At 43.2% G+C, this 12549-nt stretch overlaps 1 protein-coding gene across 4 annotated transcripts in view; it reads right to left on the bottom strand.

Moving 5' to 3' along the window:
- The window catches only part of DYM (dymeclin), a 168102-nt gene that overhangs the window by 68132 nt on the left and 87421 nt on the right, over positions 1-12549 (bottom strand). For 3 of the 4 annotated variants that reach the window (XM_079994828.1, XM_079994829.1, XM_079994830.1), the window contains exon 15: positions 9215-9379. The exons of the other annotated variant lie outside the window; for it this stretch is intronic. In XM_079994828.1, the coding sequence (XP_079850954.1) occupies positions 9215-9379 (165 nt within the window). The remainder of the gene's footprint in view (positions 1-9214; positions 9380-12549) is intronic. 4 annotated transcript variants of the gene reach the window in all.

Genomic DNA, 12549 nt, shown 5'->3' with positions numbered 1-12549 from the left:
GGATTGGCCATGGATCCCAGTAAAGTCCCAGCGGTACTGGAATGGAAGACACCCAGAACCAGGAAGGACGTGCAGAGATTCCTGGGGTTTGGAAACTTCTATCGGAAGTTCATCAAAAACTTTGCCCACTTAACGGCGCCCATCACCGATTGTCTCAGTAGTAAGAAGAAATTTGCCTGGACGGAAGAGGCGCAGTGAGCGTTTGAACAGCTAAAGAAAGTGTTTGCGTCGGAGGAACAGCTCTTGCACGTAGATCTACAGAAGTCGATGAGGGTAGAGACGGACGCATCTGATCGAACGGTAGGGGCGGTGCTTCTCCAGCCGGGAAAAGATGCGTCGGACTGGAGACCGTGTGCCTTCTTCTTGCGGAAGTTGAATAAATCCGAAAGGAACTACACAGTGTACGACCGGGAACTGCTCGCCATTCATGAAGCGTTTCGGCGGTGGCGACACCTGCTGATTGGAGCACAGCACAAGGTCCAGGTGTGCACGGACCACAAAAATCTGGAATATTGGAGAACGGCCCGAGTACTGAACCAGAGACAAGTGAGATGGGCACAGGAGTTCTCCAAATTCCATTTTGAGATTCGCTACGTACCGGGACCAGAGAACGTCAGGGCGGACGCTCTCTCTCGAAAGCCAGAGTATATGGAGGGGGAGGGAGCGCCCGAGGAAAGGCATATTATCCCAGAGGACCACTGGGTTTGTGGAGCAGCATTGGTGGGGCAAAGGGAACTGGTAGAAGGGACAGAGAACGATGAATACGCCCAAGATAAGCTCAGAGGGCTCAAGGGAGAACACAGGGGGGTTTGAAGAAAGGAACGGGGCGTTGTATTACAAAGGGGCATTGTACATACCGGAAGGGGAATTGAGGGGTAGAGTACTCAAACAACTACACGACAGCCCCACCGCAGGGCACTTTGGGCAACACAAAACCATGTGGTTAGTTACCAGGCAGTTCTGGTGGCCCAAGGTGAGGGAAGATGTACGAGAGTATGTAAGGGGGTGCGACCGCTGCCAGCGAGCAAAGGGGGAGAGGGCGGCACCGGCGGGGTTGCTGGAACCATTACCCACACCCGAACGGCCATGAGAGGCAGTTTCCATAGATTTTATGACGGATTTACCAAAATCCAAGGGAAAGACTGCGGTAATGGTAGTGGTAGACCTGTTAACCAAGATGTGCCACTTTATAGCTTGCTTACATGCGGTGACAGCGGAAGAAACCGCCAGGTTGTTTATAGAACACATTTTTAGGTTGCATGGCGCCCCCTTGAGGGTGGTCTCAGACAGAGGGAAACAATTTACATCCAGGTTCTGGAGGAAGCTCATGAGCTTACTGCACGTAGATGTCAATTTCTCGACCGCCAGACACCCAGAAACAAATGGGCAGGCGGAAAGGGCAAACAGTATTCTGCAACAATATCTGAGGTATTATGTAAATGACAGAGAGAATGATTGGGTAGAGAAATTGGCCCTGGCCGAATTCGCCTACAATAACGCGGAAAATGTGTCCACGGGCATGAGTCCATTTATGGCCAATTACGGGTGTCACCCTAGGGCCTTTCCAGGGGAAGGAGGGGAAAGATGGAGCGTACCGGCAGCGGAACATTTCATGGAAGAAATGGAAGCCATACATCAACAGCTCAAGATGAATTTGGATAGGGCCAAGGAAGAATACAAGAAGCAGGCAGATAGGAGCAGAAGGGAAGGAGAGACCATAAGGGTGGGGGACCGGGTGTGGTTGTCAACACAAGGGTTGCCATTCAAGGGCGGGTACAAGAAATTGAGGCCGAAACGACTGGGACCCTTCGAAGTTATACAACAGGTCAATCCGGTGGCCTTCAGACTCAGGTTGCCAGACAACATGAAACTGCATCCAGTATTCCATAGGTCATTACTGTCACCATACCGGGAGGGGCGGGAATTTTTGGGACGTGAAGGTGAGGTTCCCGCGGCACCGGAAGTAGAAGAGAGGGAAAGCAGCAGTCATGTAGCAGAAATACTCGACTCTCGGTGGAAGGGTAAACAGGTGGAGTACTTAGTGGCATGGGAAGGGGAACCGGAGTCCGAAAATACCTGGGTACCGGCAGAAACGGTTGATGATGAGGTTTTAGTAGGAACGTTTCATCTCCGGTACCCAAGGAAGCCTCAGCCCTTGGCTAGGTTCTGGGAGGAACACTTCGGCACCACTGACGAAGAAGGGGAGTTCGAGGGGTTCCCAGAATCAGGACAAGAAGAGGAAGAAGAATCAGATGGGGAAGAGTATTCGGGAAGAAAGGACAGTAGTAGGTGGAGGGTGGTTTTCGAGTCATCCGAAGATGAGGAGGATTCTTTTAGGGGGTTCCCAGCCTCACCACCCAGAGAAGAGGGGGAAACGGGGGGTGAGGGGGGTCCTGGAGGGGAGGTGGATGTCAGGGAACTGCCATCGGAGAGTCAGGTGGTGGAAGGGCTCAAGGAGGCTAGGAGACCCTCGGATGCTGAGGAAGAAACCAGCAGGGGGAGAGAGAGAGTTCCCGCAGAAACTCAGTCGGAGGGATGGCTCCAAGATACTTCCAGTGAGAACAGCGGAGAGGTCTCAGGACCTCCGCTGGGGACGCCTACTCCGCACAGGAAACTGTCACGCAGAGAATCCAGAAGGAGAGTTTCCATTAAGGAACTCTTATGTTGGCGTAAATTCCGGAAGCGCCCACTGACGGATTCTGCCAGCGATTGAGGTAGCCATGCATCCATGGCTCCGCGGACTGGGAGAGTTTAGAAACTGATTGCATGAGTTGAGAACTCAACCATTTACGCACAAGCAGCCCCTTAACCCATTACAGATACAGTTGATAAACCAAAAAACATTCAACAGTGTTTCGCACCCAACTAGCATGAATCCGCTGCCCTAAATCCCACAAGAAAGGTATTATTTCAAAGTCTACTGGATTAGTCACTCTATTAACTAGCTGTTCTTTTCCTCTTGCACTCATCTTTCTCTGTGGTTCTAGAAAGATTCTTCTCTTTGTTTTTAACATGTTAAAGTACAATATAGAAATGCAAAAATTCAGAAGCAAGGTCTACTAGTTCACATAAATGCTAACTATCTAATTCCCCTCTCACTAGTACTGTTATGATTATGCATACTTCTTAAATCACTGTGAGAGAATACATTCCGAAACACTGTGTTAAGTCACCTGTAATGTAAGGAGCCTTATCAAATTTAAAATACTGTAATGTCTTACAATACTGAAGCTGGGCAGAATATGGACTGCTCCTGCCATATTTTGTGCAAAATCTATGTCGGAAACAAGAGGCTGTGTGTGCAAAATAATAATCTGAAGAAAATGTAGTGATTGACACCAGAGTTCATAATTTCTTGGCATGGACTATAACGCTCAATAAAATGTGATGCTAACCTTAAATATAAGGTGATTATTATGATTCCTGACACAGTATTCTGCTTAGATTTTAATCCAAGCCAAAAATATATACTCTTCTCTCCCTCAGATACTGACAGCAGGTAGAAGTGAATTACAGGCCTCTCAAGTTATGTACAGAGGTACATGGTTTGAAAAAGTAGGTTCACAGGGGCATGGGGAGGGATTCTGAACCAATTAAACACCTGATTATGTCATCAGTGGTGATCAGGTTCTACCTGGCTTAGCTCCACCTCTCAGTCACAGCACTGTTTCGGCTGATCCTACCCTCTCCTAAGTCTACCCACAAATCCACACCATACCCAACCCCTATCCTAGTCATTATGTGCAGGACTCTAGTTCTGAAGACCTCCAAATGCCTTGTGCCCAACCTAGCCCAGGTTGCCTTAATAAGCATGGACAGTGGATTAGAAGGTGCAAAGGTGCTCAAAATGTGCAAGCCTTTCCTTGTGGCAGCTGTCCCAACACAACTGCATTTCATATGGATACTTCTTGTAATATGAATACTTTGGTTTATTAGTGCTTTTAAAAACCACATTATTCTTTGTTGAGTCTATTGAGTTAGAAAGTCTAGCTTTTATTTTGAGAATCATGTGAACCTTCACAAATGATTGAATTCTGCTGTCATGTTGGCAATCCAAACGTTTTGCTGTATACCATTTTCCCCCTTAATAAAGAGATCAGAATTTCATTTCATATTAAAATGTTTAGTTTAAGGACATTAGTGAACACAATCCACAAAGGTTCCTACATGCCTGAGCTTCACTTCTCACAGCAAAGAGTTTACATGACAACTAGCCTGCTCATAACTAAGTGGAGTTTAGATTTTGTTTTAAAAAATGAAATTTGCCTCTCTGCAAAACTTCTGGATTGAATAGCTTTTTAAATATATATATGAAATGAATATGTTAATGGAGACTGCCAACCCACAAATATAATCCTGGGCAATGTATTGAAAATAAGAGTTTCTGAACTGACACCAGTCTTTGTTACAGTCTTTAACATGTAAACTTGAATTAGTTTCAATTTTCAGAAAAGCATTGTTTTTCGGAAAATATTCATGTTAACTTGGAACAAAAGAGCTATTGGTTTAAAAACAGGAAGCACTGCCAGAAGATACTTTATGGCTCACTTGAAATCCCTCACACACAAACTCTGTTTGTGCTTCAGCTGCTGGTGCTTAAGAACCTTCAGTCTATGGCTTGGTTCACACTTAATACTAATCTATGTTTTGTTAAGTCTAACCAACCATGCTTTGTTTGAACGTGCAAATCCATGCAGTGGAAGAACTGTGGGTTGTTTCCGCCAACAGAACACCATGTGAAGCCATGTTTGTGTTGGCTTACACTGTTTGTTTTAATAATTGTTTATCATTATGTTCAAACTAAGCAATCTTGCTTAACCATAGTTTGTTCGGCCATCCCAACCTTGTTGGCTCTTCTGTTGGCTCGCGGTTTGCAGAACAAACTACAGATTAGTGTTATATGAGTATGCAGTATCAGCTTTCCCCTCAATTTGGTGCCCTCCAGGTGTTTTGGATTGCAACCCCTACTAGTCCCAGCCAGCACAACCTGCCATAATGAAGGATATTTTGCTGGTTAATAATAAACATCAAAAGCGGTAAAATCAATTTCAGTAATCAATGCAAGCTGATCAACAAATAATAAAGTATATTAAAATAAACAAGGCTAAATCTGTGATTTAACTGGTTCTAGCTTTGCTTTGGATGTTTCTTCTTTTTGTTACTTACCACGAGTCTTTGGGATGGGGTGGGGTATAAATCGATTTTGTATGCAAAAAGGATTTTTTTTGCACAGAATCATCATTTCTAGCCTGCTCAAAATGCCCAAGATTTGCAATAAGTTTATAACATTTCTATACCACCTAATACAATTAAAAAAACAAACAAACCTCTAAGTGGATTTATAAAAATGCCTGAAGTGAATAGATGGCCAGACAAATGATGCTCAGCACATATTTTAAAACAAGCCCCTTTTAGGGAAAATGTTGTGGCCCCAAAGCACAAGATTAGTAACATCGTTTAAAAAAATGCAACCTTGCCTCATACCTTGCCTTTGGCATGATCATGTTTGAATTACTCAAAGAATTTTTTTTTTGAGAGACTGAATCTGTTGTGTATTAAGGGAAGTCACATTGTGAAAGTAATTTGATGCCATTGCTTTCTTTCTGGTAGTACCTACAAGGCACTGCGAAAGCAAATTTTAGTATACAGCCTCAGGCAAATACTGCAGTACAGAATGAAGACTGCAAGCTAAAGATAGGAAGCAGAATATTGTAACTCATAGCTATATGCTATGTACATATAATAAAAGGGCTCATGGTTGAGCAATATAATCCTTGAAATATTTATTGCAAATATTGAAACAATATAAGCAGTCAAGCACACAGTTATGTTTAAGAACAACAGATTGGTACAGGACCTTTGTACGTAACTATGCATTGAACTGTGGCCAATGTTGGCTTGGATCCAGACTTTGCTACTGCCAGTAGGAACATCACAGAGTGATACTCTGCTCAGGGAATCCTGCTACTGGTGTAAGCAGAGGTAGGGATGGTCTTTTGCCAATACTCCCCCTCCTGTTAAAGTCCGTTGCACACTCTGGAGGATTGGGGAATGGGGCAGCTGAAAGGTTGGGAAATTGCTGTACCCTCCCCTTCTCCCTTCACATAATTGTATCAAAATACAGAGCACCCAGGAAACTGATTTTATAGCAAACTTCCTGTGAGCTGCCTCCTACAAGTACATGGACCACAATGTCAGTAACTCCATCTACTGTGATCAAACAAGCAAAGAGGCTAATTACCTTTGATGATCAAAATAGATCATCCAATGAATGCGGAAAAGTGCACAAGCAAAAGACACATAGCAGTGCTTTTATTCGTATGACACACGATAACATCACTGAAAGGGAAGGTGTGAAACCTTATCTGGTTCCTGAAATTCTGAATGTGAGCAATCAGCAGAGGCATTTGGCTCTCCTATCAAACGTTTCCTAGTGTTATTCACTATTTATAAAGTAAGGCAGGAACCAGGAAGCAGGAAGTAAGCATGGTTTGTCATGTTCCATGTTTTACTTACAAGCTAATGGAGGGTTAGGGTTAACTCTTTCCCATTAGTCAAAACAAAAAAAATTCCTTCCAGTAGCACCTTAAAGACCAACTAAGTTAGTTCTTGGTATGAGCTTTCGTGTGCATGCACACTTCTTCAGATACTTCTTCAGATTAGTCAATTATAATGTGAAAGTAGCTATTTTGGGGGGAAGCATTTTTGATACTCCTCCCCAACATGCTGGGCTCTTAAACAGTAGGGAAGTCTGGCTGGGAGACATTTGAAGTAAGAATGGTTGTTATAAACTTTTATCATCTTTTTCCTCTTTCTCATTCACTCTCGCAAGTACATCTGCCCGATTCAAGTACATGTGGGAAATTCCACTGCCCAGTTATTTTGTATTTCTGTCCCAAGGTTCTATATCTTCAATTTATATAGAAATTTTTGGATATTCTAGTACCTTCGGGTAAGTTCTGATGCTTGATACCGGAAAGAAGTTTATATCCAACCGTTTTCCATGTATCTTAATGCTATAACTATATGCACTGAGCAAGAGAGTTTACATTTGGGATGTCTTACAAGACACTCTCTTCAGGGAACGGCCTGTGTTCCTAAGGAGGCCCAGGGAGAAAAAGTTGCTCCACTTATCATTTCTTCATCCCCATACTGGGCACTGCCTATCAAAATATGGGTTGAAAGATTTCTTCCTAGCCATCCCACCACCATTTCTTCCTCTGTTCTTTTCCTTTTGCTGGAAACCAGAATTTTGGCTGGCAGTTATGACAGCACACAGCTGTGCCAGGATCTGCCCTCTCAGCAGCTCACCTTCCAAGCAATTTGCTCTCTGCCCAGGTAGTTAAATGCAAGAGGTGGTCTTCATTCTGCCTCCTGATGCAGCAAAGCCTGCGATCCAAGCCTCAAGCTCCTTCATTCCTAAGCATGCTTCTTTGAATAAAGTTTCCTACTCTTATTTTTAGTCTTATTCCCTTTACTGTAAGCCACCCAGAGAACTCTTTTCTGGGGTGGCATACAAAATCTGAAAATAAGTAAATAAAATCACTCCCGCAAACTAGGTTCTCATCTTCGGTTAGAAGACTACTCAACAGTTCCTTCTGTTCTAAGAGTGGAAAAGTATTTAACATTGCATGCCACATTTTCCTCCCTTGACAATCAAGCTGGTTTTATTTATGTTACTGTATGGTCTCTGTGCCATTATATGCTTGCATAGCCAGGACACTGTTATTTCCATTCTGGATGTTCTCCATGTTCTGATCAAATTTTGTCATGCAATTTTCCCCATGTTTCCCCCAAAATTTTGGCACTGGTCACAAAACATTAAAGAATGTGTAAAGCTCGTGTAGCATGAAATTAAATGTACTATTTAAATTGTTCTTTGGGGGTAGGCTCCTATGTATATTGCCTTCAGCATTTCAACAAATTGGAGAGGCAACTCAGAAATGCTGTTAGGGTTTTATCCCAACTAATGCCACCGTTACCTCACGCCTGACTTGACTACGAGATAGAAAGGTTCCAGGGGCAGGATGAGAAAATATGTAACAAGCAACAAGTTTTGCTCAATCAATCTCCGCACCCCTGACTTCACCTTTCCTGAAACATGCACCCTAGGAGCTCCAGAAAAAAGAGAGGCAGTTAAACTTGACCTGGTAGCCTAAACCAAGTTCTAAATCTGCCTAACCACTTAAATCCAGCTGTGACTGCTGGTATTTTTCCACTAGTTCAATGAAGGAAAACATTGCAGGTGCTACTGTAAAACAATGGCAGGCAGCCTTGTATCTTATTTCTCCCTCTTCTCACACTAGTCCACTTCACATGTTGCATGTCGTGTGTAGAAAGCAGGGCTGTATCCCTAGTCCCACCCTTTTCACATGTTAGCCATTCATGATAAGGAGCACCAATGTTTCAGCAGTTGCTCACATAACAGGGCAGGATGTGACGGGCACCAATAAGAGGGTGAATTCTTGGGGTGGGACAACTTCCGTTCCACTTGTGAAAGTGGCAGCTGTCTAATGTGATTCAACCACATCATGTGGTGTCAAACAGACTTCCCCTTCCTCTACAGGTGGCAGCCAAAACATGGGAGCAAGGAAACGTATTCCTAGATATTGTGGGAGGAGAAGCATATATCTGGGGCTGCTGTTTTAAGAGTAGCTCCATATCTGTCAAAATGTCTGCATTCGTTCTACATCATGATAGGCAAACCCTGTTCAGGCAAACTTCTCTGCAATGATTCATCTTCCCATTCAGGAACTCCCTGGAGGTTTTCATAGGTTTTCTGGGTACCCCGGAACACAATTTGTAAACCACTGCTTTTCTGCTGCATTGTACCAGTTCATACATTGGTGATGGTGAGGCCTAACAGGCCCACTCCCTCCATGACCCGAGAATGAACTTGGGGACAGAATATTCTGCTATGCTAGGGGCTCCACAGGTTACTAAAACATTTACATATCCTGTGTATGGAATATTTGCAAAGTAAAGCCATGCTCAGCTTATGGAAAATACAGCTTATACTTTTCTATTGTGAACCCATGTTGGATCTGCAATTTGTACCCCATGTATTATGGAGACATAAAGGGGGGTTGTTAGTAAAAAGTTACTGGTGATCCAGAACCACCACCCCCCCCCCCCAATTTATTTCCTTCAACATGCATAGACCAGTCACACGGTGCATGCAGCATGCAGTAAATGGACAGCAGAGGTTAATAACCTGGAAGCATAAGATCTGAGAATGTGAGAACAAGTTAAAGACAGCAGCTCCTCTCCATTGTCACTGAGGCTCGAGAAGCAATGCTGCAGCGTAGAGCAGTGGGAGTGGGGAAAATATAGTTTGTCCAAGACATATACATATCTCCGCAAGTGGCGGCAGGTGTAACTGCAAGACAAGGGTAAAGGGAGGGGAAAGGGGTGGGGAGGAAAAAGAAACAGGAATTTTCCTTTAAGAAAGCTACATCCAAACAAGTCAGTGGCAGATGTCAAAGAGCAAAGCAGCAGTTAGAGAACAAAAATAAAGTTGCAAAGGCAGAGAGGGTGGGTAGTCTCTACAACAACCCAGGATGATTTCATTGGTGACGCAAAGGAGGTTGCCGGCTTTGGCAGGGAGGTTGTGTGTAAACACACCAATGTTTGTGGATTTACTTTTCGGGGAAAATTCAAACCACCTTTTCATGAGACTTGAAGACAAATGCACTTGTGCCAAGATGTAATATAAAATGTTATGGGAACAGTCACACAGCTTGTGTGGTTTTACGCAAACTGCCATCTTCAACTAGAGGAACGAAAAGGCTGAGCTCATTGCTGAGTGAATGCTTTGAGGTTCTCACAACAGCTTTTAGAAACTTAGCAGTTAACAATAACCCAGTTTGCCACAACCATTAGGGAGTTATGGGGCTGCTGAGTCCTAGAGTCCGTGAATCATCTTAGTATTGCCTTTTAAGTTCTAGAGTTTTGTTTTGTTTTCCAGTGTATATCCGCTTCTATCTTCCTGCTGCACAAACAGAAGCTTCTTGGGGGAAATCACTCAGACATTTGACTCTGTTGTAACTGATCTCTCTCACACACATACTCTTCCAGTTCCCAGGATTTGTCACACTGTAATACAAGCAAGAAACAGAATCCAGAGAGGGCCTATTCAGATAAAGGAGGGCTGCATAGATAGGAGGAGCAGCACACAAGTCTCAATAGCCAGGTCATGTTCAGGGAGCAGCTTTAACTCCCAGCCCAGTAACGCCATTCATTTGTTATCCCAGCCCAGTTGTATTCATTTAATTTCATCCATGTAGAAAGGTGCCTTATAGGAAATCAGATCACTGGTTCATCTAGATCAGTATTGTCTACATCAGCCTTTGCCAACATGGTGTCTCTCCAGATGTTTTGGATTGTATCAGATGGGAGCTACAGCCCCAAACATTTGGAGTGATAGGGCTAGCAAAGGTAATCTATACTAACCGGGCAGTGGCACTCCAGGTCTTTCGAAAAGAGTGGGTCCTAGCGCTTCCTGAAGATGCTGGGGATTGTACGTGGGACCTTCTGCATCCAGAACAGTTCTACCGCTGAGCTACAGCCCTTCCACCGCATAAGCGACTGGCTGCTAATTATGGAGAAAAGAAAAGCACTGCATTTGACCCTGTGTGACTTAGCCCAAGCTGATACTGGCCTCTCAGGATGAAAAATGCAGGGCTATGCCAACAAGGTCAGCTTGGTCCTCAATGCTCCCATTAAGTTCCATGGGATACAGCTGAGAGGCAAGTACAGGAGGACCTGCTTCTCACATCAGGATCTGAGATAACTAGGGAGAAATCCAGCTCTTATTCCAAGTATAGTCCCGCACTTTTACCCATCTAGGAGAATGGTAGCCATTCATTCCTATGGAGAAAAGCTAAGTGCTGTACTTGGGGTTGGGGTTGGGACATTGTTGTAGTGGAGCTGGTAATGAGGTTGGGGACAGGACTGGGATTCTCTGTCCCTTTTCTGTCAATTATCTTGACGTTTTGGAGGTTTTTTGATTTATTACAAGCTTTATTTATTGCACTTTGTTGCATGTTTTTATCTTGTGAGCTGCCTCAAGAGGACTTTTACCCTTAAAGGAGGCATAAAAATAGTTCAGTAATAAGTAGCATCACATCACATAGGCAGAGCTATGGAAAATACCGGTATTTGATTGCCCCAAACTTCGGTTTAGGCTCCCCACCCCCTAGTTATATTTTGTGAGTTTGGAGCTATAATCAGTGGAATGTTGAAGTTAGTCCCTAGGTTTAGCAATTTAAATGGGAATTGGTGTTTCGGTCAGGCAACACTTCTCCACACCCTCAGGAATCAAGGCCCGTATTGGGTCTTTTGCTCTACCCCTCTGGCTGCCCTCATGACATGCAGAAGCCAGCACTGAAGCCAGAAGAAGTCATATTTATCTTGGTGGGATTGCCCTGACTGCAAAACTTCTCTCTCTCTCTCTCTCTCTCTCTCTTTACTTCTCTCACGAATAAAATATAGGCTGGGTTCATACACAAGGTTCAATATGTGTCTGGGCTTTCTGCAAGGCTTCTTAAAACAACCAATTATTTTGCTTCTTGAAAGAACATTATGTACTTAATACTTGCATTTTATTACTAAAATTTATGAAAAGGAAGTTATTAAAGAATAAAAGGCACTTTCCTAGAAGCATTTTCTTCTTCTTAACTCCCAAACCAACCAAGAGGATGCAGCAAGGAGACATGTGCTACACACAGCAGACTACAGGCTACACATTTTCCTCTTACAAACAGTAAAATTAATTCCCAGCTCTGTGGCAGTAAAGCATTGAAATGTTTGATATCACCATCTAAAAAGTTAGCGTTTGGAATGTCTGGGTAACTGGAGCCTGGGAAATCAACAAGTGTGGTTTGGAGTTTTCCTATTGAAAACAGTTGTTCTTACTTAAGGATGAAACTCTGCCATTTTTGGAGATAATGAAACCAATAAAATATCTCTAGCGCCTTCTTAGTGTATAAAATTTTTCCAGGGTTATGTGCAGTATAAATCTGAAGAGTTATTAGAAAATAAAATATTATCATCTGTTCTATTAAACCAAAGCGGTATCAAAATTCTTTATGTTTTTGAACTACCACTCCATGAGATCAAAGATAAGATCCAAGAAATGCACAGCCAAACCAATATGAAAATAAAATCTCCAGAGAACAATTTTAAAATATTAGGACCACTATTTTCAGAGACTGAGTTAAGTGCAAGCAGTCTGTCAGTCACACACCAGTTACTCAAGCACATGCATTCATGTAGTCTTAAAGGGATAAAGCCATACAGAGAGAACATGTTTGAGATCTACAGCACCTCTGTTAAGTAGGTACATTTGTTTGAAATGTGGATTTCTATTCAGTTTATCCTTCTCTCACCTTTCATACTTGTTTAAATCTACAAGAAACAGCTGGGGGAATCCATGCATAGCTTTTCTGCTGAAGTGTCACCAATATGCTCACGACACTCAAATCTACCTCTTTCCATCTTGATTCCAAGGAGGCAGTAGAGGTACTTAATCAGTATCTGGCATCAATA

The sequence above is a fragment of the Podarcis cretensis genome (assembly GCF_951804945.1).
Source record: "Podarcis cretensis genome assembly, chromosome: 11".
Lineage (NCBI taxonomy): Eukaryota > Metazoa > Chordata > Lepidosauria > Squamata > Lacertidae > Podarcis > Podarcis cretensis.
Note: the sequence above shows the minus strand (reverse complement) of the source record. Positions and strands in the feature narration are given on the sequence as shown.